The sequence below is a fragment of the Varanus komodoensis genome, unplaced genomic scaffold, assembly GCF_004798865.1.
Source record: "Varanus komodoensis strain SLA01 unplaced genomic scaffold, ASM479886v1 scaffold37, whole genome shotgun sequence".
Taxonomy (NCBI): Eukaryota; Metazoa; Chordata; class Lepidosauria; order Squamata; family Varanidae; genus Varanus; species Varanus komodoensis.
Window position 1 is genome coordinate 6,040,493 of NW_025335889.1, and position 24,408 is coordinate 6,064,900.

The 24,408-nt window shown below is 46.2% G+C and overlaps 1 protein-coding gene across 1 annotated transcript; it reads left to right on the top strand.

Moving 5' to 3' along the window:
• The first annotated feature begins 443 nt into the window (after window positions 1-443).
• Window positions 444-20,909, top strand: MAFB (MAF bZIP transcription factor B). Its single transcript, XM_044440378.1, has 2 exons — window positions 444-2,088; window positions 20,828-20,909. The coding sequence occupies exons 1-2, from the start codon at window positions 1,103-1,105 to the stop codon at window positions 20,856-20,858; spliced, it is 1,017 nt and encodes a 338-aa protein (XP_044296313.1). The 5' UTR covers window positions 444-1,102; the 3' UTR covers window positions 20,859-20,909.
• Window positions 20,910-24,408: the final 3,499 nt, after the last annotated feature.

Genomic DNA, 24,408 nt, shown 5'->3' on the forward strand with positions numbered 1-24,408 from the left:
TCCCCACCACGCCCCTCACGGCCCGGGAGCGCGAACCGCCCGGCCGGGGCGGCGAGGGGCGCGGGGCCAGGAGAGGCGGCGAGGATGAAAGCGCGGCCGGGCGAATGGCAGCGCCCGGCCCGTTCTCTCCAGCTGCCAGTCAGCTGACCGGCTGGGAGCTGTCAGCCTCTGCCAAGCGCCGGCCCCGCCCCCGGCTACCCCAGGAACTCCGCGCCCGGGCCGCGGTTGGTCAGAGCGCGCGGCCGGCGCCGCCCCTTTCCCCGGAGGGTCTTCGGAGCGAGCGATATAAGGCGCCAAGAGGGGAAGCTCGGCGAATCACAGCTGCGCAGTCCCCGCGCTGGAGGCTGCGGCGGGGAACCGAGCGCGGATCTCGCGGCGGCGGCACAGGCACCGGCGGCGGCGGCGGCGGCGGCGGCTTGTTTCTTGCTCCGTGCGCCCCCCCACCTCCCCGCTCCCCGCGTTGCATCGTCCCTCCTCCCCTCCGCCAGCGCAATCCCAAACTCTGCCTCCGCGACCCATCGGCCGCCCTTCTGGCAAGCAGCGAAGCAAGCGAAAAGTTGCTCTCAGATCGCCGTCGCGGTGGTGGGCAAAGAGAAAGCCGGACTTACAAACAAAAGCGAGCTGCAGGCAGATCCTGCTTCTTCTTGCATAGATATACGTGCATGTATATATTCGTAATATAGATATACATATATACGCTGCAGGAGGGAAGGGAAAACGCAACAAGAACGGACAGCGTCGCAGGATTTCCTTTATTCCATTTCTTTTCTGAAAGAAAAAAAAGTATTTGCCCCCTCTTTTGCCAGCTGGTTTCTGGCAGGAGGAAGAAGAGCAGCGGTGGCAGCGCGATTTATATTTTATTTTTGTGCGGTTGCATTGCAGTCTGTGCTAACAAGAAGCGGCTGCAGCCTGCGTGTGTCGCTCGCTCGCTCGCTCGCTCGCTCTCGGGTGAGGCTAGTCGGAGAAGAAGAAAGTTCCTTCGGGCTGGCTAGCACCGGGAAGACTTGGATCCTGGAGTGAGGCAGCGAGTCGGCCAGCCCTCCTCCTCCTCCTCCTCCTCTCTCCAGCGGGAGAGGAGACTCTCCCACCGCAGCCCAGCGCGATGGCTGGCGAGCTTAACATCGGCTCCGAGCTGCCCACCAGCCCTCTCGCCATGGAGTACGTCAATGACTTCGACCTGATGAAGTTCGACGTGAAGAAGGAGCCCGTGGGCAGAGCAGACCGCTCGGGCAGGCACTGCACGCGCCTCCAGCCTGCAGGTTCCGTGTCCTCCACTCCCATCAGCACCCCGTGCAGCTCGGTGCCCTCCTCGCCCAGCTTCAGCCCCACCGAGCAGAAGACTCACCTGGAGGACCTCTACTGGATGGCCAACAGCTACCAGCAGATGAACCCCGAGGCACTCAACCTCACTCCAGAAGACGCGGTGGAAGCCCTCATCAGCGCCCACCAGGTGCCCCAGCAGCTCCAGAGTTTCGAGACGTTCCGGGCTGCTGCCGCCCACCACCACCACCACCAGCATCACCACCACCAGCATCACCACCACCAGTATGCGGGAGTCACCCATGAAGACCTGTCCGGCAATGGGCACCCCCACCACCATCACCACCCTCACCACCACCAGGCGTCTCCTACCCCGTCCACTGCCTCCAGCTCCTCCCAGCAGCTCCAGAACACGCATCAGCCTCATCCTCCTTCCTCGTCCTCCTCGTCCTCGTCCTCGTCCTCTTCTTCCAGCAGCGTGGAGGACAGGTTCTCAGATGACCAGCTGGTCTCCATGTCGGTGAGAGAGCTTAATCGGCACCTGAGGGGCTTCACCAAGGACGAGGTGATCCGCCTCAAGCAGAAGAGGCGGACCTTGAAGAACAGAGGCTATGCCCAGTCTTGCAGGTACAAGCGGGTCCAGCAGAAGCATCACTTGGAGAATGAGAAGACTCAACTCATCCAGCAGGTGGAACAGCTCAAGCAAGAGGTGACCCGGCTGGCCAGAGAAAGAGACGCCTACAAGCTCAAGTGCGAGAAACTGGCCGGCAATGGCTTCCGAGAGGCCGGATCCACCAGTGACAACCCATCTTCTCCCGAGTTCTTCATGTGAGTCCTTTCGAAACCGACCGGCCGAGGTTCCCATCTTCCCACCCGCTCCCCTCTTGTCCCTCTCTCCCATCCGCTGACATCTCCATCCGTCTACCCTCCTGAGCAGAAAGGGAGAGCGAGGGGGAGCGGGGGGGAGGGATAACCGAGAGGCCGGGAATTGGTGGGTTGCCTACAATTCATGACTGTGCAGTCTTTGCAGCATCTTGTCTCACTAGCTAGCTGTGAAGTTCAGTGGGGGAGGGGATGCAACTTTTTGTCTTAGTTGGCCAACGAGAGCGAGAGAGAGAGACGGAGAGAGAGAGACGGAGGGAGAGAGAGAGTGGGGAGGGTAAAGAAATAGGTGGGGAGGGAAAGGAAAGGACTGGTTTTAAAACGTTTTATACCAATCGATTGCTTGCTTGTAGAACCTTAACCTGGACTTTGCAAAACAAAGGGATGGGCACCGGACAAGCCACCTAAAATATCTGCTTTGGAGTTCTTAGAAATGAAAGAAGAAAGGAAACGAGGGAGGGAAATGCACAACGTACCTACACAAGGAGAGAGGATGAAATACGCAGACTCCTCCTCCTGTTGCCTGCCGAGAGAGAGCGTGTGTGTGTGAGCGAGTGACCGAATTCAAATGGGACCTTTCCATGAAAGAGAGAAAGGGGGAGACGAGACAAAAAGAGAGAGAGAGAGAGAGAAAGCGAGAGAGAGAGCGCGCGCTCTTCGGTTTTATTGCCTGCTTGATTATATAGAAAAAATACGAAAAATCTGCATTAAAAATATTAATCCTGCATGCTGGACATGTATGGTAACTTCTATTTTGTACCATTTTCTTGTTTAAACTTTTCGCATGTCGTTCATCATGGACCCTAGCTTTGTTTTTTTCTTCTTCTCTATTGTTACTGTTTGTTTGTTTTCTTTCATTGAGTAAGAGTAAGAAAAAGTCAATATATATACATATATATGTGTGTATATATGTGTGTATGTGTATATATATATATATATATATATATATGTATATGTATGTGTGTATGTGTATGTGTGAAAAGCCCTCTTTCTACAGCTCATGCAATTGTTTGTTGCAATTTCTCTTTTTATTTTTTGAATTTGGGCTCAATCCATCAGAAATGTCTCCTGTGCACCTCCCATTGAAATGAATCGTTCTGGTGTGCAAGAGCACACTTAGTGGATTGGGCCCTCTGTTAGCTTGTAAATATCAGCCACATCAACCTGCACAGGGCAAAACACATGAACATTTCAGCAGGCTGGTTTTCAATGGTTTTGGTCATTCTTTTGGAAAATGCTAAACTACAGAGAGAGAAAAAGAGAAATTCTGGGCATTTTGCATTCAGAAAACAACTTTGTATATTTGGTGCACTTTTAAAAGCTGTAACCTTTTTTTTAATTGAGTTTTCATTTTGGTTTTTGTTGGGCCAGGAAGTGACATGCCTAACCTCTTAACACCCTGATTGTCAATATACTTAAGTCAATCCTGCCAAAATTAGTGAAGCTGATGTCCCATTTTTGTGATTGGAAAGAATCACCATCCACTGAAGGAAATTGGACCTAACTTCCAAGTAACTATGCAATCTTGTATATATCTACTCAGAAGTATGTTCCCTTGGGTTTAATGGGGCTTGTTCATATGTAGGTGGATATAGGATTGCAGCCTAAGGTAATATGGGTGTCCTTTGAAAAGTGCAAAACATAAGTAACTGAGGAAGAATATGATTGAAAGTGGAAGTGTGAGACTTAGATGTATTCCCACAGTCCACCACTTGACACCCATCTCCTGTTTGGGCCACCTGATTTTATCATACACTCAGGAAAACAGAAGAGAGGTTAGAACTTGTGAATACTGTACTCCCCCACCCCCCATCCCGCCACACACACACACACACACACACACACACAACACCCCCCTCTCTCCATCCTAGCAACAACTGGCCACTTCATTTCTTAAGGCTATGAGATGCTGGGGGGGGGGGCTGCGTCCTGACCTGCTCACGTGCTTGTATTCTGATTGGAGTTAACTTGATCAGTGTAATCATATGAAAGAATTCTGAAGGCATAGGAAAATGGCTCTTTCCTTTAAAAAGAAATTTGTTTTGAAGACAGACTTTGCTTTCTCAAAGTATATTCTCTTGCAGTGTTTAATATGCTTTTTATGCAGCCAGTGAGAATTTAGCCAAATTTCTTAGCAACTCCTAATAGTTAATAGCTTGGAGTCTTATGGGTGTTCTTCTTCCTTTCTTCCCCCCAACCCTCCAACTTGTTTTAATTTTTTTCCTGGGGTTTTTTTTTCCTCCTGCAGGTCAGTAAAAGGATTTTATGTTGCACTGACAAAAATACCAAAATGAAAACCTTTTATTTTTAGTTTTCTTTTACGGATTGCTGGCACTGCTGGCCGGATGCATTTTAAGTTTGTATTAGTTTATAAATTAACAGTAATACCAAGAATCGTGATAAATGAAGAGCATGGTGCTTGCCGTTTTAAATATTGTGGATATTAATAGTCATGCATCAGAAAATACCCCTCTGAGCTTTTGGGTTTTTACGGATTCAACTGTGTTGAAGTCGCAGCATTGCAGCAGCAGAAAAATAATAATAATAATGTTTTTATTTCATGTAAACGTTCTGAAGGGATCAATTTCAAATCCTGCTTATGATATGAAAAATATTAAAAAAAACTCTTGGTCTTATTGTAGTTTTATTCAGACTGGTTTCTGGCTTTTGGTTTCAGTTATTAAAATTGTTTCCTATTTTTGCTTACTAATATCATTGAAATGGCATTTTCTTTGGAGGGTGTGCTTTGGAGGGTGAGGGTTACATTCATGGAGCAAACTATTATTTAGTATTAAGGTCCCAAACTGATCAAGTCAGGTGAGATATATGTGACTTCAAGATGTTTTCCTAGCCAAGATTTTCACGCTCAAATAGTTAAAACACTCTTCTGATCCTATGTATGTTTACTGGAAAGTAAATATCACTGTATTAAATGGATCTTACTCCCATGTAAGTATGTGTGGGATTATAGCATTAGTCCCAAACCTTTCAATGTGACAGATAATAATAATACACTGTGGCTTAACTCCCATGGTAGATCAGGTTAATGACCCAATATACATGTGTTGCGGGTTTTGGTGTTTGTTTCAAAACAGATCAATCAATAGGCCCTGGGATGTTTGAGTCCTTCTGTAATATTCCAATTTGTTCAACAATAAGACACCCTGTTTCCCAGTGCATTTACCAGGGGGGGATTTCCACTGCACAGATGCCTAGGATTAGCATGGACCATGGAAGCGATATGGCTTGTGATTCTACAGGCTTTTTATTTTTTGGTGGGTGGGGAGACTAACAACTTAGTGGGGGGTGTGTGTGTCAAGAGCATCTGCTGCTCTAAAACAGACAGACTAGTGCTGAACTTGGGCCTGAGGGTCAACCAAGACAAGGGTCAGGTAACATTTCATTCCCAGGGAACTTCTGCTAAAGGGAAACGTAGGAAAAAGTTAATCATAATCTCTGCAACACGCTACCTAGACCTCGGGCCCTACCATGATTGTGCAACAGTCCAACTGATGCAGCCAGAGAAGATGCCTGCTCCATTCCCCTTGGCCTCTCCTCCACACCTCAGCAGGGTTTAAGACGACAAGCAAACCGCGGATCTTTCCCTGCTGCTCCCCCACCTTTCGGCGCAGTTTGCCCCTAAGAGAAAAGGCCTCCCGCTCGCCACGTCTGAACTGAGACGCCCGGCACTGACTTGGGCGAGGCAGCTTTGGAGATGGCCCGGCGTCGGGTTCCAGCCAATCTCCTACTTGGCTTGCAAAGTCCTGGGAATCCGGGCGTAGGGAATGTGACAGCTCGCGGGTGGACGGTTGCCCTCCTCACGGTTGTGCAGAAGTAACCGCAGATTGCTTCCGACCAACCCTCAAAGGAAAGAGAGTGAGGCGAAAGCGTGAGACAAGACGCACGTGGGCCCGTCCGCTCCGAGCGCTCTTGTCTGGCACTGGCTTTCCGCGGGCTGGGAGCTGGGAGAAGGCTGAGCGACCTGATCCCCAGCCAGCACGCTTTGATCCACCTTGCCTCGCCTTTCCCCGGCAGAGCCCGCCCTCTCTTGACCGTGGAGGCAGAGCCCCCGATCGCAGTCCCCGGGGACGACCTTCGCCTGCGCCCATCGCCCATGCACGCTTTGGCACGTTCGGCTGCCTTCCGCGCACACCGCCGCCCTCCCCGTCGCCACCGCCACCGCCACCGCTCTTGGGCCTCGCTGAGCGTGGAAGTGGCGCCTGGGGAGAAGAGCAAACGGCGGCGAATCACCTCCTGCTCCCCGCTTTCATCCTGACACAAGCCGTCAGGAACAGAGACCCCAGATGGGCGGCTGCGTAAGAAGATCTCACGCAACGTGCACGAGAAAGGACAGCAAAGCACACTCGGTTTGATCCAGTTGCGCTATGCTGGAGGCGGAAGGGATGGGTCTTTCTAGGGAACTTTCTTCTCACCCTTATCACAATCGGGTGTAAGCTGAGGACTGGCGCTGCTTTCCCCGGAAGGAAGCCCCGTGGATGTCAGCGGAACCGTGCTTTCCAAGGCATGTGTGCCTTAGCATGGCAGGCAAGCTGGGGGCTGGCTTCCCCACATTCACTTGGAAGAGAGCGCCCCATGGTAGTCAATGAGCCACGCAGAATGATCGCTCGCTAGCAGGCCTCACGGGCTGATGAGCGTCGTCGGCCTGGCGGCCTTAGGCTGAGCCGTAGGAAACACACTTGCTAGGGAGTAATTTCTGCCCAGCACAAAAGGAACTTATTTGTCAAGGGAGGGCCGGGGGGGGGGGCTGTTACTGCCCGGTCACTGAAAGCCCATTAATTTCAATGGAATGTGCCTCTAAATCAGGGGCAGGCCAGCTCCCCTCTTCCAGATGCACTGGACTACAACTCCCATCGCCTTGAACATTGCCTATGCTGACTAGGTGTGATGGAATCTGTGGTGTCCCATTGGGATGCCAGAAGCGTCCAGTTCAGGTACTCTGATCTGAAATGTAAGTGTAAAATTAGCAGGGTTTGAGTGTTTCTTTTTCTCCTCTTCGTCCCCCTCTCTCGTTCTTTACAAGCCGCCGCCGCCGCCGCCGCCGCCACCATCACTGCACAAAGTGAGGGGTACACTCTTTATTCTACCCACTTAAAATGTCCCCTTTGGGAATGGGTTGAGAAAGAAATTATCATAAGGCAGCGGGAGAAGCTCGGGAATCTGTGAAATAGGGGAGGGGGCACAAATCCAAAACTCGGTCCCCGCACTGAGCACTTTAAATCCGGCAGTGATGGATGCAGCAAGATCGAGGGAACAAAGTCCAGCTCTGAGTCCCTGCGCACCACGCCGGCTTGCAGATAAGGTGAGAGGCGGGCGGGAAAGCACATTTACGTCCACTCACCGCCCCCCCCCCCCGCCCCGCTTGCCCGTGAAGGGTCGGGACTTCATTTCCCCCCACTTGCCAACGGAGGCACGCTCTGGCTGTCGGAGGGCCTAGGAGGAATGTTGTTCGTGGGAACTGCCATCGCATATTAATGTCCTCTCATGCATGCATGGAATAAATCACTCCAGCTAATTGAGCAACAATTCCCCTCCCTCTTTCCTCCAGGAAAACAGGCCTCCGAGAAGCACAAGAGACGGCCTTTAGGCGCCCGGATTCCCATCAAATATCTGTGTCAGTGGGAAGGTTCAAGGGCAGAGGTCCGTTTCTGTAGGAAGCGTCCCTGGCCGTGTTGGCTGCTCTTTATGAATTTTAATGGAGCTGACTTTAAACACACGCACACCACAAAATCAGCCACGGGTTAGGCTGGAGGGAACAAAAGGTGATTGAGCAGATCTGTCCTTGACGTCTGCCCTGGTCGGCACCGCCAAAGAACGCACAGCTGCAAACGACAGCATCCACCTTCGTTTGGAGGACCCACGGCCTGGGCAGCGGGCGCGAATTCCACCCCTGAACAGAGGCTGAAGAGATGCTATGTGGAACTGTGGAGGGTGGGAGGAGGAGCAACTGCCCGCCTCGCGGGGCATTACGGTAATCGCTCTTGCCCGGTAGCTGTGCGCCCTCTGCAAATGTGATGGACGGAAAGATTCTTAGAATAGATGGTTGGCATGATTGTTGCTGCTCCATTTATAACCCCCCTTTTTTTCCTCTTGCAAGGAACCCAAGCGGCTTACATAGTCTTCCTGCTCATCTTCATTTTATCCTCACAACAGCCCTGTGAGGGAGGTTAGGCTGAGAGTCGGTGACAGGTCCAAAGGCACCCAGGGATCTTCATTGCGGAGGACTTAGAACCTGGATCTCCTGAGTGCCAGCCAAGCACTGCGCCCCTGTGGCTCTCGGGCCCCTTGTCTTTCGTAAGGAAGCAAGATCTTCCCTGCGTTGGTGGGGGGGGGGGGGGGGGGAGGCGCGCAAGCGGCAGTCCTAGGCCTGCTACTTATGAGTAAGTCTTACTTCTGAGCAAACAAGCGTGGAGGCACGCGCCCTCCTAGGGCTCATTTCGCAACACGTTTCCCCCGCCCCACATATCTGCTCCGCTCTCCCGTCAGCAGAGGGGAAGTGAAACATTATGCGGAAAGCTAGATGGGCATTTGTGTTCCAAGCTGCGCTACAACTTTCCGAATGTTTCGTATATATAAATGAGGGAAATGAATCCTAAAGGTCTTCTTTTGCAAAAATCGCGTTCCTGTCCGGAGCAAGACGTCTTTAGCCGGGCAGAGGAAGGACCCCCGCCTGGGCAATAGTGAACCATGTGCTCCTGGATAGAAAAGGCAGCAGAAGGGGGAAAGAGACGGAGAGGGGATGGATGCTCGCGATGCTGGCTTAGAGAGATCCCTGCTTAGAGGCGAAGCGCGGCAGGTAGCCGGCCGCGCGAGCTCCCGCAAGGCGGGCGCAAAGGAAGGCAGAGGCGCCGCTGCTGGGCCGAGACAGACAGGCGACTGCGGGCAGGACAGTTGCCACGATCGGGCCGGGCAGAGAAAGAGAGCGCTCTCTTCGAAGCGTTCTCTCTCTCTCTCCTTCTCTCCTGCTTCACCTCTCCAAGTTGTCTTCACAGAAGCAGTTGAATTTGCCGGTGGAGAGAAGCTCCAGGCCGCCCCTTCCCGCTGCCTTTCAAAGAAGGACGCACAGATTTTTCTTTTTCTGCCTGGGGTTCAGTTCGGCCTGTTCTCTCTGCCCCTCTGGCTGCTGGAAGCCCGCCCTCGCGTGGAGTCCCTCTTTCCCCTGGGCCTGCCCGTCTGCTCCCCCCCCCCTCAACCTTTGCTCTCCCCTTCAGAGGTGAGAGGGTTAACTCACGCCTCTTCCCATCCTACTCTCAGGCCGGCACAATGAAATCCGGGCGGATTTACTTTAAGCATATCTCGATCCGTTCTTGATTCAGAAGAGCTATTGACACAAGCCGCATCGCTCCCCCTTCCTCGCCTCCCTCGTCACCATCCCCGGCTGCCCCTGAATTTCTGTCCTCAATCAGCTGGGGACCGCGGTTAGTCGCAGGCGGTGATCTCAGAAGAGGCCTGAGACGTTATGAACGACACAATCCGTACCCAGGCTTACTCGAAAGCAATTGTCTGGCAGACACTCTCCTGCTCATCAAACAGAGTGGTACTTACTTGCAAAGAAGCAGGGAGTACGTGCTATGACACGCACGCACGCGCACGCACGCACGCACAGAAGCAAGGGTGATACCTACCACGCCCTTTACTGATTAACTTAGGGTGCAATCCTGTGCATGCATAGGCAGGAACAAGATCTACAGCTCCCAGCTTTCCCCAGACAGCTTGGGGAACTGTCAGACCCGAAGCTAAAGGACCCCCCCTTCCCACCGCCACCCCGCAGCACGAATAGGATCACACCCTTACTGTACTTTTAAATTGCCCAGTAACCATCCTTGTCTGAACAGCGTGCAGTACAGTAAAATCACACCGCACAAACCTGAAAACAAAACAGAACAGCAGCAGAAGATTGTGGCTAAGACAAAACCAGTAGCGGAGACTAAAACCATTCCAATATCTGGAAACGAAATTTAAGCCAGCTGCTGAATAGCTGACCTTAGAACTGGGCTGATAGCAGTGTTTATTTACTCATACAATACTTTTAGACTTTATAAAAACTTTGTTTATTTGTTTTCAAAAGGTTTCAACACCTTTTCTCAAACAAAATGTGGAAGCTGGAGATAGTTACTCAGTGGAGAGGGAGGAAGGCTCTCTCTGCACTTATTCTAGGACATTCTCGCATCTGACTAAAGGCACTGAAAGGAGCTACCCCAGAACCTCCGTTTGAATCTCTCTGTTTAAATCCCCTTCCATGGCTGGCCCAAGGCTATTTGCTGGATCAGAAGGCCCTCTCCTCACTGAAATGCATTTCAGCAGTGTCCTTCAGTGCACCAGAGGGGGATGCTGGGTGTCCACACACCCAGGATAAATGGAAGGGAAGCTGTCCATTCTGCCCCTCTACTTCATGGCAGAACTGGCCCTAGGCCAGGAGTGGGGTCTGTGTGGCCTTCCTGATGTTGTGATCTGTGACCCCTCGCCATGCAGGCTGGGGCTGTTGGGAGGTGGAGTCCTGCAGCCTCTGAAAGGACGCATACTCCCTATGTCTGCTTTTGGTTATGGGTTCAGCAGCTTTCTAACTCCTTTCAGTCATGAGCCTCCCCACCCCACTCCCTGCCATTATTCTAAAGTAGCTTTATTCTGTCCAAGCACACAGGATGCTGCAGGAGGCAGACTCTTGTTCTGCTTCATCAGGGCTCCTCTTACAGTTCTTATCCTTCCCTTTCACTTATTGACCTACATGCACATTCATTTCCTCTCTGCTATTGAGTGACAATAGCAACTGTGAGGCATGGAGGAACTAAATGGAGCAAGCAGGGAAGTACAAATATTGGCTAGAGAAAGTAGGAAGCAAAGGGGACCCTGGGTCAGTCACTCCTTCCTTTGTATCAGATCATACATCTCAACAGCACTTTCACCCTGGTTATTACAGAGCATACAAAATCAACCAAACTAAATGCTCTTAAATAGAGTGCACTCTATTTCATCTTGAACCCAAGAGCAGGCCTATAAACTTGGCTGTGAGTCTCTTCATTGCTGCTCCCACTCAGTCTCAAATGGAATCAGACACAGAGAGACCCTCTCCTGAATTTTCAGATGTCTGTCATTTTGAAAGATTGTTTTATTCAAGCAAGTTTATTGCAAATCTAGGACAGAATGTGTCCTCAGAGCAGCATCTTCAAGGTGTGGTCCATAAGTAATGCTCTGTATCTTACCTCCTATAAGGCACATTAGTGTTGATTGCATGAACTACAGATCACTGAACAGAATTATAGAATAAAGACTGCTTCAAACCTGACACCAGTGTCAAGACTGTGGTGAACTGAAGGCCAAATATGGTCAGTCTGGGATTTTTTACTGGGCTGGTTCAAGATATTTTATGGTCTGAAGCAGAGTAGCAGTTAGTCATCACACAATGTTAAGGTGCCTAGAACCAGACAAATTATTTTGGCACTTAAGGCCAAATCTCACATGTCCCTCTGTTCTTCCCTGGTAATAATAATAGTCAGCAAGATAAATAACCATTTGCTGCCCTTCTGTGACATGCATATCAGACTTTGACTGCCTCTTTCTGCAGAGAGGACAGGTCCTGAGTGCCCAGGCACTTAATGATAGTCAGTGCAGCCTTACTCCCAAAATAGTGGTCTATGCGCTTGCAATCTTGGACTGCACACTTACTGGAGGATAAGTTCCCTTACTCTTGAGTAAAGAGATTAGGACACTAGGACTGCAATCCCACCCACACTTAGTCTCCAGTTAGCTTTACTGGAAATGAATGACTTTCCCCCAACTCAGTGGGAGGATCATGCATTTAAGCATAGCCGTCTGTCCACCCCATTAACACAAGATGCTGTGGCCACCTACCTGGGCTGCTTTCAAAGGGGATTAGACAAATGTATGGAGGATGAAGATTGTCAATGGCAAAGATGCCCCTTCGGTCCCTCCAGTGTCAGAGGCGTAGTGGTTAAGAGCATAGGACTGGGACTCAGATGATCTGGGTTCTAGTGCCCGCTTGGCCATGGAGCCAACTGGGTGACTTTGGGCCAGTCACAGACTCTCAGCCCAACCTACCTCACAGGGTTGTTGTTGTGGGGATAAGATAGAGGAGGAGAATGATGTAAGCTGCCTTGAGCCCTTTGTAGGAAAAAGGCAGGATATAAATCGAAAAATAAATAAATAAAAACACCATGTCTCACAGTAGCAGTTGCTGTGGAACATGAGTAGAAGGGTGGCGCTGTAGTCAAGTCCTGCTGTAGGCTCCCCCATGGTCTTCTGGTTGGCCACTGCAGGAACAGAATGTTGGACTTGATAGGCCTTGGTCTGATCAGTGCAGTTTACTTTTGCAAGTGCAATAGGCCACTGTGGTGCCTGTCAGGTGTGATGTACCACACCTCCGTGCACCAGCTATGCATTTCTATCAGTCACCACTTCCCACACTCACATCTCTTTTGGAAAAAAATATTTTCAGATTATTCCTTTTCCTAAACACACAAGACTACAAGTCCAGTTTATTTCTAGTGGGGTCTTATGTTCTAGTCAACATAAAAAGGATCAAAATGCACAGGGTTCATTCAATAACCTGGATCCAGGATACTTTTTTGGAGGGGTGTGAGATTAATGGTACTTGCCACAAATAGACTCTAGCTCTTACAGACAAAACATCTGCTTAAAAATAATAAAAGCAAACTGTGTTTCATCTTCCCATCTGTTGTCAACGAACACTTCCACTCTGCTAGAATTCTCCAAGCATTCTTAGCCAGCTTTTATTTGCATTGTCAACAATATTTTGCTAAAGTGGGGCTAATTCAAGGGGATTAGTGGAGATCACTCTTTTTTTCCCTTCTTTGCTCCTGTTGTCAGTGAGTTGATAATTTTATACACTTTTCTTGATATATTTATGGTGGGGTGGGGATTCAGGATTTGTAATCTCTAAATCTGGCTGCTGCTACACAAGTGCGACGACTGAAAATGTACACTACTCAGCATACAGTACAGCAGCAAAAAACTCTCCTTTGGTGCAAATCATATTATTGTGTTTGAGCTCCTAATTTTAGAATGACTATTATTAACTGCTGTAGATAGGTTTGCATTGCTCCAGGTTTCATCTCATTTAGGGCTGAGAAGGTTTTGCTCTAGACAAGAAGGAAATGCAATTGGGATCCTGGTGGGGGTGGGGTGGGGATTCGTTGAATAATACCTGTGCAGGAGCAACCCATTCCAATCCTTTCAAAGTCAGATCTACGAGTAGGTGGATATGGGGGAAGGAAGCTGAACATGTCAAAATGTATTTCTATAAATATACTCTCACTTGGAAGTAAAACTCCATTGAACTCACCAGGAGTTATTTCCAAGTTAGCTGGTTAGTAGATCCCAGGTCATAAGCCTATACACACATTGACATGGAAGTAACCACAATAGGACTTACTAGTAAATGTGAATAAGATCCTGCCATAGGACTATGATCCTAGGTAGGTTCATGATGATAGCCGTGTACTGACTCAGAAGTGCCTCTCGAAGGTCAATGGGATCAAGCGTGCATACCTGACTTGGTGGTAAATGCCATTGAATTCAATAGAACTTACTTCCTAGAAAGCATACTTGGGAAGAATAAAGATTCATGAATTACGGTTTGTTTGGAAATAAACTTACAGCACGTTCCTGTGCATCCTCGGACAGAAAAAGATCCTGCATGCTAAGTGAGGAATGCTGGAAATTGTAGGATTTTTTTCTGTCTTAAGTTGTGTAGCATAGTGCCCTTTTGTATGGGGAGTTTTCGTTTTGCTCTAGAAAAGCTAGAAACCCCTTGAGAAGAGTTTCCAGAGATGCAAAGTGGCTTGAAAAGGAGTAGGTGAGTGTTTAGCACTGAGGGGCTACGCGGGCAATATTATCAGGATGAGCTAGAGCTGGTGAGATAACCGTTCCCAGCTACGTTAAGTTTTAATTCCTTCCTTCCTTCTTCCTTCCTTCCTGCCTTTTTCCAACTTGGCCAAATGCCCGCCTCGCTCGAGTAAGCCGGTTGGGCTTGTGATTGACAGAGCAAGGTCACCGCAGCTCTGCCGGGCGATTGGTGTCAAGTTTCCGAGGAGACAGATAAAGCCAGTCGGAACGCGCCGCTCTTCCCCGGGCCTCTGCTTCCCTTCTCGCCTTTGCTCTTTCGGCGTGGTGGAAGCGCATTTCCCCCTCCAGTCCCGTCTCCGCAACTCCCCTTCAGACCAGGAAAGCAAGGGCAGCGGCCTTTATGGCCGGCCTGTGCTGAGCATGGAGACCTCGCTTTTCCCTTTAGCGGGATACTGTTCCCGAACGCTGCCTCGGCAAGGCTTTTAGCACTGCAGAAACTCGGGACACGTGTGTGATTATCATGCTCGGATCCGGGGGGGGGGGTCGAGGAGGAGCCCTCCCCCCTCGCCCCCTGTGTGTACGTTGCTTGTTGGGGGAACACTGCCCCCGTCGTCCCTCCCAGCTCCTGGCCTGGGGACTATCAGGCTATAATCCAGGGTTTCTGCTGAAGACTTTCTGCTTTGCAAGCTGTCAGTATTTTAGCAGTTGTAAGCCTTTAAAAATACTGTGTGTGTGTCTGTGTGTGATTTCTGATCCATTTGTACACAAAGCAAAAGATCCCCCTCCAACAAAAGTACTTTTACTACTATACATTAAAACAGGCATTTTTAAGTTATGACTACATTTCTCTCCTGCTTCCCCCATACACACACATTTTACATAATATTTTCTTCATTAGTATTGCAGCCAGCCTAAGGCTCTGTTCTTATATACATTTGCCTGGGCATAAGTCCCACTGACCTCAGTGGAGCTTATTTCTGAATAAACATGCTTTTCTAACTATTTAAAAGGCACTTTAAATCAATGGTATGTGTTTCGATCAAGGTATTAGCTGCTACACAAGTCTTTTCTATAGCTGCACAGTTTTGGAAAGGAAGGAAGTTTTTATGTTTCGGAAGTGTTAAGAAAATGATTTCAGTGGACAAAGATAATTCAAACCCACACTGGCATAATATCAAGCGATGCAATGATATTTTATGGTACTTTCAATTATGGCATGGCCATAATCAGAATAACCATATTAGAATTGCAGGAGAAAAGCAGGTATGTACAGCTAAAAAAAATCAAAAAGCTAACCTGCCTTTCTCTCACTGCCCTTCCCAAATGATTAGCACAAGCATTTAGAGAGATGTGTCCTTCTAATATATTTTATTCCCCCCTTTAAAGTTTCATTAGTTCTTTAAATCCCCAAATGTGAAATGCAGTGTTCTACACTATACATGTGTTCCCTTAAAAGATTTGTTTAGCCAAGGAAACTGCTGCTAAGCGTCAAGAAAGAAATTAAATATATGGAATGATAAGCTGCTGCTAAGACGTATAAAAACATTTAAATTAATAATAAGGACTTGTTCTGAGGCAAAATTCAATTTTACTTCCTATTATGCAATCTTTGCATGTAAAGTTGCTTTAATGCAAAATAGCAGCTCATAAAAAATTCTGTTTTATTGGTATCAAAAATTTATGATATCCTGAGGCATGAGGGGCAGGGTGCAAGGTAGGAAAGCCATGTCCTTTTAGCAAGTTTAGTGCTTTCAGAAAAGAAGCCGATTTAAAACTTTTAAAAAATTATTATTATTCCTGAGATGAAGGTTTAGTAGTGGGCCATTTTTTGTTGCCATTAGCCACTTTTGTGAAATGGCAGGTGACACGAACAAGAGCATCCTTTAGTCCTTGCGAGAGATTTTTCCTTTCCCCACAGAGTGCGGAGACATCTCAACCATGGCGACATGTATAGCAGCAACTGTGTGCACGTGCCGTTGGGCAGGGGGAGATTGTCCTGGAGGTGTTATTGTTGGGAGATCTTCACTTGTCCAGCCTGTAATCACAATTAGTCCTGCACCCTTGGGCAACAAAGAATTCGTCTGCTCCATCTTCTGCATGACAGCCCTTCAAATATTTGAAGATGCTTATCTTGTCTCCCCTTAACTTTCTTTTCTCCAAGTGAAACATGCCCAGCTCTTGCCAAGTATCAGAGCTGGTTACTAGACACTCACCCCCTCACTACCCTCCTTTGGACACAATCCAGTTTGGTAATGTGCTTCTCATAAGTGGAACCCAGAACCAGACTAGGTACTCTAGACGTATTCTGGCCAGCTCAGAACAGAGTGGAACTATAATCCCATTTAGGCTTATACAAAGTGGTGAAACTCACTACCCGAGCAGGAAGTATTGCAAATCACATGGAAGCCTATGCACATAAGCCGTATGTGCAAATACCTCCCTGTTGCAGGCATTTACCCAGTATGCATGGAAGTCTATAGGCAAAGCTATAGTGTCTCTGGAGGGTGGGGCTACTCTGCTTTTTCCTGATTACATGGCTAATTTGATAACTTTGCATAAGGGGTGAATTGGGCATATCACTTTCACTAATCGGAACACTATGTTTTGGTTAAAGCTGCCCAAGATTGCATTTGCTATTTTGGCAGCTGCATCATGCTGGGACCTCATGTTCAGTCTGTGATTAAGTATGACAGCTTGATCCTGTTCACATCTTGCTGTCATCTGCCTGGGTTTTTAACTTGTTTTTTCTTTTTCACTCCTAATGCCGTACTTTTCAAGACAATCTCACAGCTTTCTCTCAACAGTTTCATGAGGCAGGTTTATATATGAATCTCATCATTCTTCTGGTAGACTTAGGTTGATAGTAGCTTCTCCTGGCCACTGGATGATCCACAGAAAAAGTGGATCTTGAACCCAGATTTTTTCCATATGGTGGCACAGAAGGTACAACAGATGAATTTTTGAGAGCCCAGAATTATCTCCAAAGAATACTCCTGCATAATAATTCATCTTACTTATTCCACTCCTATATTATTGAATAACCACAGTTCTCTTGGATGGTCAAACAATAAAATTGCAATAAAAATACAATATAAAAACTTTAGCATACGACTTTTAAAAATTAAACAGTTAAACAACAGTTACAATAAAGATTCATTGAATGCTATGAAATTGCATTAGAAGTATATGTTAACCCAGCATCAAAAAATGCAGATTCCAAAGTCAGGAGGCTACTACTGGGAAGGCCGTTGCCCTTGCTGCCAACATCCAACTGCACCTTTCTTTCTACCAGTTTCTCCTCTTGGCAATGACTTTGATGACACCAAAAATGTGAAACCAAGGCGAGTTTTGCTGGCTGCACATGGCAAGATAGGCAAACGTTTTTTCTGCTCTGATACAGACCTCTCCCCAGTATTACAGAAATAGGATTTTTTTTAAAAAAGAAATGGATTAGAGATCATGCAGGGCATGAAATTTTTCAGAAAATGCACTCATTCAAATGCACTCAATAATTGGGAACATGCAGAAGCACCTGTCATAGAGGGTAACTCCTTTCATTTCCTGCTTTACACATGGCTGTAACTTACATTCATTGCTCAGCTTATTGATTCTAGTGAGGAAGTCTAGAAAAGAAAGTTGTCAGAAACAGGATCACAGTATTTCCAGTATCAATCTAGGACTGCTACAGGTCTGTCAGACCAGTTGTCACTGTAATATCAATACACATTGGAAAAGTCAGGTTGAAAACTCAGGCTGTTTTGGAGCCAATCCCTTTCTGAATGAAATAAAGGCCCATTGTACTACCAATTTAAAAGAAAGTAGGATTTGATTCCCTAGCATTTAACAGAATAGAATTTTGGCTGGAAAATAGCCTGTGTTACCTTCTTCTGAGCAGCACACATTCAGTACTGCAGAGGTGGCTGTGGAACTCAAAATGCTGGCAACCACTGGATTTCAGTAGACCTTGGAAGGAACAGCAGATGCCCTATTTCCAGTCATATGAAAGCTTTCTAACTTTGGCATTATATGGAGGCAGTCAGTTTTCTAGGAAGACATAGATATCCATATTTTAAATTGGTCCAAAGCTACAGCAGACATCCAGGTCTCCACTGCTTTGCCTCACATGGAGTGTCTACACATGTACCCAACACGTCCCACATGGCAGCTGTTGCCATGCCATGCCAACATATTCTTTTCCCTGGCTTTTCCTGACCACCTCATTCATGCTCTCCCCACCCCTGCACAAGGCTACTACTTCTTTTTCTATTTCTTCTCACTTCCTTGAAATGCCTGAGAGCAGTTCAACCTGCCTTGCTGTAAAGGCTAACAGACATCATGGCTAGCACAGAAACGGATGGTTTTCGTTTGTTAATGGAGAATGCATAGGTTTGTTAGCTGGAACTGACACCTCCCTCAAAGCCATGCCTTCCAATCTGTATATTACCAGATTCTAAGATGTGCATGAGAAGGTTGGTTGCCAGCACATCATGGTGATAAAAATGGTCACAGCATGCTCAGGAATGTTCTCATATTTATCACTTCCTATGTTTCAGTGCTACTCTATAGCAATGGAAATAGAATATGATATGAGCTCAGAAGTTTTCCTTTCACCATGAGCATAAATCCTTCTAATAATGGACTTGCAGTCTCTGTGCCAAAAGAAATGGAGCCCAAATTGGGCCTCTGACAAAGAAGATGATGTCACAGATTTGCATTCTCAGGGAAAGCCTGAGGTTTACAAAAGTTTTTATTATTGATGTTGTTATTATTAGCCTAACAAAGACTGGACATGCTTATTGAATCCAAGGCTGAATGTAGAATATCAGCTGAAAAGAGAAAAAACAAACACACAAACAAAGAGAAAGTAATTGGCCTGCTTGAGATCCCAGCAGCTTACATATAAGGAAGGCTTATATAAGTGGAAGGCTTGACTGGCTAGTATTCCTGTGGATTATTCCTGCTAGGGGACTGGGGTATACTGCAACACTCTATTATATACCCTACTTGTACAGCAAGTATGGGCTGGAAGCTCTAATGTCCATGGACCCCATAATTTCTGTTGCATTTTGGCCTACCCCATCTTGGCAGTGTCCCTTTGGCAGTAGACTCACTAACCATGTTCGCCTACCCTGGCTACATGCAGCCAGATGGCCTGGCCATCAGTGGGGCAGATCAGTGATCCAGAAAGCTGGTGCTCAGTTATGGTGCATGAAGCTTTTAATTGTCTGATATGCTTCTGTGGTGGAAATCTTCAGGGAGGAGAATTTATGGCACTTCAGTATTTTATTCAGGGGTGTGCAACCATGCACATGCACACCCAACCACAGCTGAGACAGAACAAGCTGTTTGAAAATCTCCAGGGGAAGGAGAGTCAGTTGAACAGCTGAGAAATTGAGGGTGGCTGGGTGGTTAGGGCATCCATGATGGGACATATCTAAGGACTTAGGGGTATCAAAAGCAGTGCACATTTTATCACGTGCATATGGAGCTTTAGTAGCACTGGAAATTTAAATTTGGAGTCATACATTTCCCAAGAAGACAGATTTATATCCGTTGCTACTATGCCTATGAATTTCTCTTTATGTAGCACAGAGGTGTGGAGCCTGAGACCTGCAGGCAAAGTCTGACTTACTTTGGGGAACCCGATCTGGCCAGAGTTCCCCAAATGACCACACTTGTTCCTCTAGCCACACCATTTTTTCATCATTGAACATTTGGTGGTTTTCAGGCGGTTGACTTCTTCTCATTCTAAAGGGTTGATTACCTTCTCCCACAGTTTACTTACAGGCAGTAACCACTTTAACTTGCAATATACTGTTGTTAGGGTTGTTCTTGTTGTTGTTTTTTTCAGGTGGGTGGGTATTTTGGCTGCACCCTTTCTGCTTTCACTCCCACCCACAACAGTAGTGCAGTCCTCAAGATCTTCAAAATGCAGTTTACCCCTTAGCTGCAAGAGGCTGGACGCACAGGCGTCTTGTCCAATCAGATTGCATGCTTGACATTTGTGCTGAAGCTTTGCCTGAAGCAAGCTCCTTCCTGAAAGAAAAGCCCAGGGAAGCTCAATCGAATTGTCCTTTGGTTCTCTTACCAACCACCAGCAGCTTTTCCTACACTGATTTTAACAGTGATCAGGGAAATTCCATCAGCTGAGGATATTGTGAAGGTATTACAGATACGTCTGTTGATGCTGATGTTGTTCTATAAAATGAATTTAGCTGCAGCCACTTTCTGAAATTCTTGACAGCTTAGTTCTTAAATGTTTGGGTTTGAACATCCATTTGTGTCTGAGGTGTTGAATCAGACTTGCCACCTCTTTGTCCTGACAATGTCCTCATCTTCATTGGCTGCCTGGCAAGCAGGCACAAATGGTCCTCTCCATGCTGGGAATAGCTGCAGCTTGTGCAAGCTTCCCTGCTGCCTGGGACAGGCCAGAGCATGCACTGTCGCTGCCATCATCTTGTTGGCTCTGTGGACAGCTGCATGGCCAGATGAAGGGAATCCCAGGCGTGAGATTCGAACACATACTATGAGAAACAGAGGACCAGTGGCTGTTCCAAGCAACCTCACTTGTGGGTGAAATGCAGGAATATGTCTGCCAGAGTGGTGCAGTTTACCATTTCCCCCACTCCACCTCCTGATGCAGGTGCTTCAGCCTGCTTCATTATGGGGCTGACCCTGACCAATCAGTTTAGCTGGCGCAGAGCCTGATTCGAGAAAAATGATGGCAGTCCCATGGCTTAAAAAAAGAAGAGGAGAGGAAAGGAGCTTCAAAAAATTTTCATACTTTTTGTCCTGTCCATTCAACAATTCTGTGAAGTAGCTTACTATTATTTTTATTTTACAGATGGGAAGACCTTCCGAAGGCCATCCAGTGATTCCACTTATGAATCCCAGAGATTGCTTTGGATGGACTCCACACATCTGGAGGACATAATAAAATTACATCTGAGGATATATCAGCTATACTGGTGCAATGGTTACTTTCAGCCTCAGTATCTCCTCACATTTCATGTATAATATGGGGATGATGCAGGGTTTTGTCAGGATGATGGGATGATGGATTGGAACACTCTAAAGTACCATCCGGCCTGATTCGCACACAATGCTTACTGTGGTTATGTTAAGCAATGTGTAATCCATGGTTTGTTGCTGTATGCTGGACTGGTTTGCAAGCAATCAAACAAAACATGATTTGTTTTCTCAAACATTGGGTTGGTTTGTTGTTTCCTTTCTCCTTCCCACAGTTTCTCAAATGCCTCTATGGCAATGGAGTGATTCCACAAAGGAAGTCACAACCTTGAGCCTAAGCAGGGCTGGGCTATGAAGGACAGGACATTTTGGATGGCATTTATTCAGAAAGTTGCCATAAGGGTTGGGGATAACTTGACAAAACAGTAATGAATATAGTCTGAAAAGTGGCTTTTTAAAGATGGCCGCTTCTGCTTGCCATCTCTGTACCATGGCAAATGAAACCACAATTGCTCACACAAAATGACAATTCATGATTCAAACAACTCAGAGGTTACAATGAAGAACAATCATGAGTTCTCTTTCTGGTTTGTTCGTGGCTAACAAACCATTGTCTGTTAGTACATCTACTTGTGTACATCAAGAGAAATTTCACAACTCATCAAGCTATAAATTTTATTAGTACAATCTATAAAAGGAAAAAGAACCAATGCAAAATATATCTTATTTTAAATCTTAGAGAGATCAAACATAGGTAAGAACTGTGCTCGGTTTATAAAATAAAAAGTTCCAGAGTTAAATCTACCTTGAAGCCATATCACATGTGTGGAATATTTTCTCTCTACTGCCAAATGTATTTAGTTACTAACTAGTGAAAAGAATGCAGTTTGCACATGTTTAAATGAACTCTTAACTTGATTCATTATGAGTATTCATTTTACAAGAATAACCTCTGAAAATGAAAATAGGTCCTAAAGCTAGGCTTGGGTGTTTCTTAACTAAAATTAAACCAGGATAAGAATTAACTATGAACTCCAGAGAAGGCTGTGTGGGATTTTTACCTAGTTCTGTAATTTATGATGTAATTTGGATCAGATTTAAATATAACTGACATATTATCTTATTTCTGGCACAGAGTCTAACAGTACTGTTTCAAATAAATCAGTATAATCTGTACATCTTTTGTCTCTTCTTTAATCTGTATCTAATTGTTCTTTATAGTAAATACATCATAATTATGTATGATTCTGGTGTTTCTACATGCAGTACCAGATTATTTTATTTAATCTTCTGCGTGGTAAAACAAAGGGTTCCATGCTGTTTTTTTAAAACCAGAGATAAATGTGGTACTTACTGGGTTAAACAAGGTCTGAAAATCATAACAAATATTTATATGTAGTGCTTAAAATGGGAAGAAAGAAAGCAACTCTCCCAATATAACTAAATATAAATTATGGTGCTTTATATTAGCTGTCAAATTATTCTAGTCCTTGCATTCAAATACTTGTTCCACTGGTAATGCTACATGCAATATGTAGGTTTATGTCTTGTTGCAGGCTTGGCAAGTAATTAAACTAAATTCTTCAGAGGTTTACATAGATTAATCCAGTCTGCAGAACTGATGAGTGACCTGTTAACTTCATGGTTACTGCAAGGGTATAATTCTTATCAATTGGAATGGAAAATAAATTGTCCTGACACATTTTATGTGTATCCTGGATCCTTCATGAATAGGTTTTTTGGGATTGTTCAATCTTTCAGGCTGATAAAGAAAGTGGGAACTGCATTCCAATTCTTGACAGAAGTTTCCACTATCAGGTACCCACTGAAGAAGCAGAAGATGCAACAAAATGTTCCAGTTTGGAATGTTCTTCCTGTCTGGGCTTCCAGCTGTCTATGCACCACAATACTCCATCCCAGATCTTCTTCCTGCACTCTTCTTTTTATTCTCTCTCCAGTGAGACAGCCATCCGAATGTGTTGCGCTGTGGGTGGGGAGCTTCCTCCTCTTTGGTACTTCTGCAAACCTGGGCCTCCCACCAAGTCTTCTAACACCTCGTTCTTGTGCGGATGGTGCTGCCTTGCTTATATAAAGATCCATTCTTGGATGAGTTTGCCATCTGAACCTTGCAGTGTGGAATCCAATTCTGCCATGCTCTGGTTTTCCATCACCAATTAGCTATTTAGCTAGATCCACACTCATTACCCTGGTTTGGAGAGTTTCCTTTGTCCTGGTTGGTTTTTTCCCTAAGAGTTTTCCTTGAGCATGCTGATACTTCCCTCCTGTACATAAGAAATGTTGCTTTTACTAAATAAGCATCCACACTCTAGGGTGAACATCAGGAAGTGATATAGAAGATATAGAAGAAGTGATCTATAAATGAAACCTTACATTTGTGGACTAGCTATTTGGCTTCTGTGACAATAGAATGCTAGAACAGATAGGATCTGGGTCTGATATGGCAAGGTCCATCAAGCTTGAAGGACAAAGGCTTTCTTTTATAATATTATGTACTTATTGCGTACAATATCTTACTAATGTACAACTAAAATCAACATCTGCAACCATGTACATGACCAGCTGGTTGGCTCATTTCTATGAAATATGTTTTAAAGTAAGAAGAAAGAAAGGCTGCTTGTTGTGAGGCTCTGAATTTTGGCACAGAGATACACCCACTGATGTACCACTGGCCAAGCAATGAATTTGAGACCTCCTTCATGCAAAGTACATGCTGAACTATTGACTTTGACACTTCAGCATTCACCTAGCCCAAACATTGTATCACCAGAGAGCTGTGATATGTCCAGGTAAGTTTTCAAAACTATTCAGGATGCACTTCAAGGAGTGAAGACTGATAATGTAGTCCACACAATGGCGTTAATTTAGTTGCAACCAGTGTCTGCTTCTGCTTGAAGCCATTTGCCCCACCCAGCCTGTATGTGCCACATGGCAGAGCTGAAAGGTCCTTTTAGCCATAAACCAAAGACCCAGAGGAAAGGGTGTGTTTGTTTCACTTCTAAATTAACAACTCAACAGCTTCATTACAGAAGGAGCCTGAGTTTTGTCTAGCTGCTGCTGATAATGGGATGGCTGTACCTTCTGCAAATAAAGAACAACTAAGTATTGAGATGATTTGATGAAGATGATGCTTCTCTGTTAATTAACTGCTGGCCTGATGAATTAATCCACTTCTTCAGCCTATCTGTTGATGTCTTTAATTGCTATTTTTTTTCCTTCCTAGTGCAAGTTTTGTTTTTTACATATTGTGTTTGCTTTGCTCTCTGGGTTCATCATGCAGAAAATTCTTACGTTCTCTGAAAGTAATATTATAGTGATAACTTTTCCTTTGTGTGAAAAAAGTTAAATACTATATGAAAGCAAACTTCTCTCTCTCTCTCTCTCTCTCTCTCTCTCTCTCTCTCTCTCTCTCACACACACACACACACACACACACAC

Bases quoted from the DNA above. Each gene is read 5' to 3' on its own strand.
- MAFB (XM_044440378.1), top strand. From the start codon at position 1,103: ATGGCTGGCGAGCTTAACATCGGCTCCGAGCTGCCCACCAGCCCTCTC. The intron at 2,089-20,827 runs GTGAGTCCTTTC...TTTATTTTACAG, and splicing joins TCTTCTCCCGAGTTCTTCAT to ATGGGAAGACCTTCCGAAGG.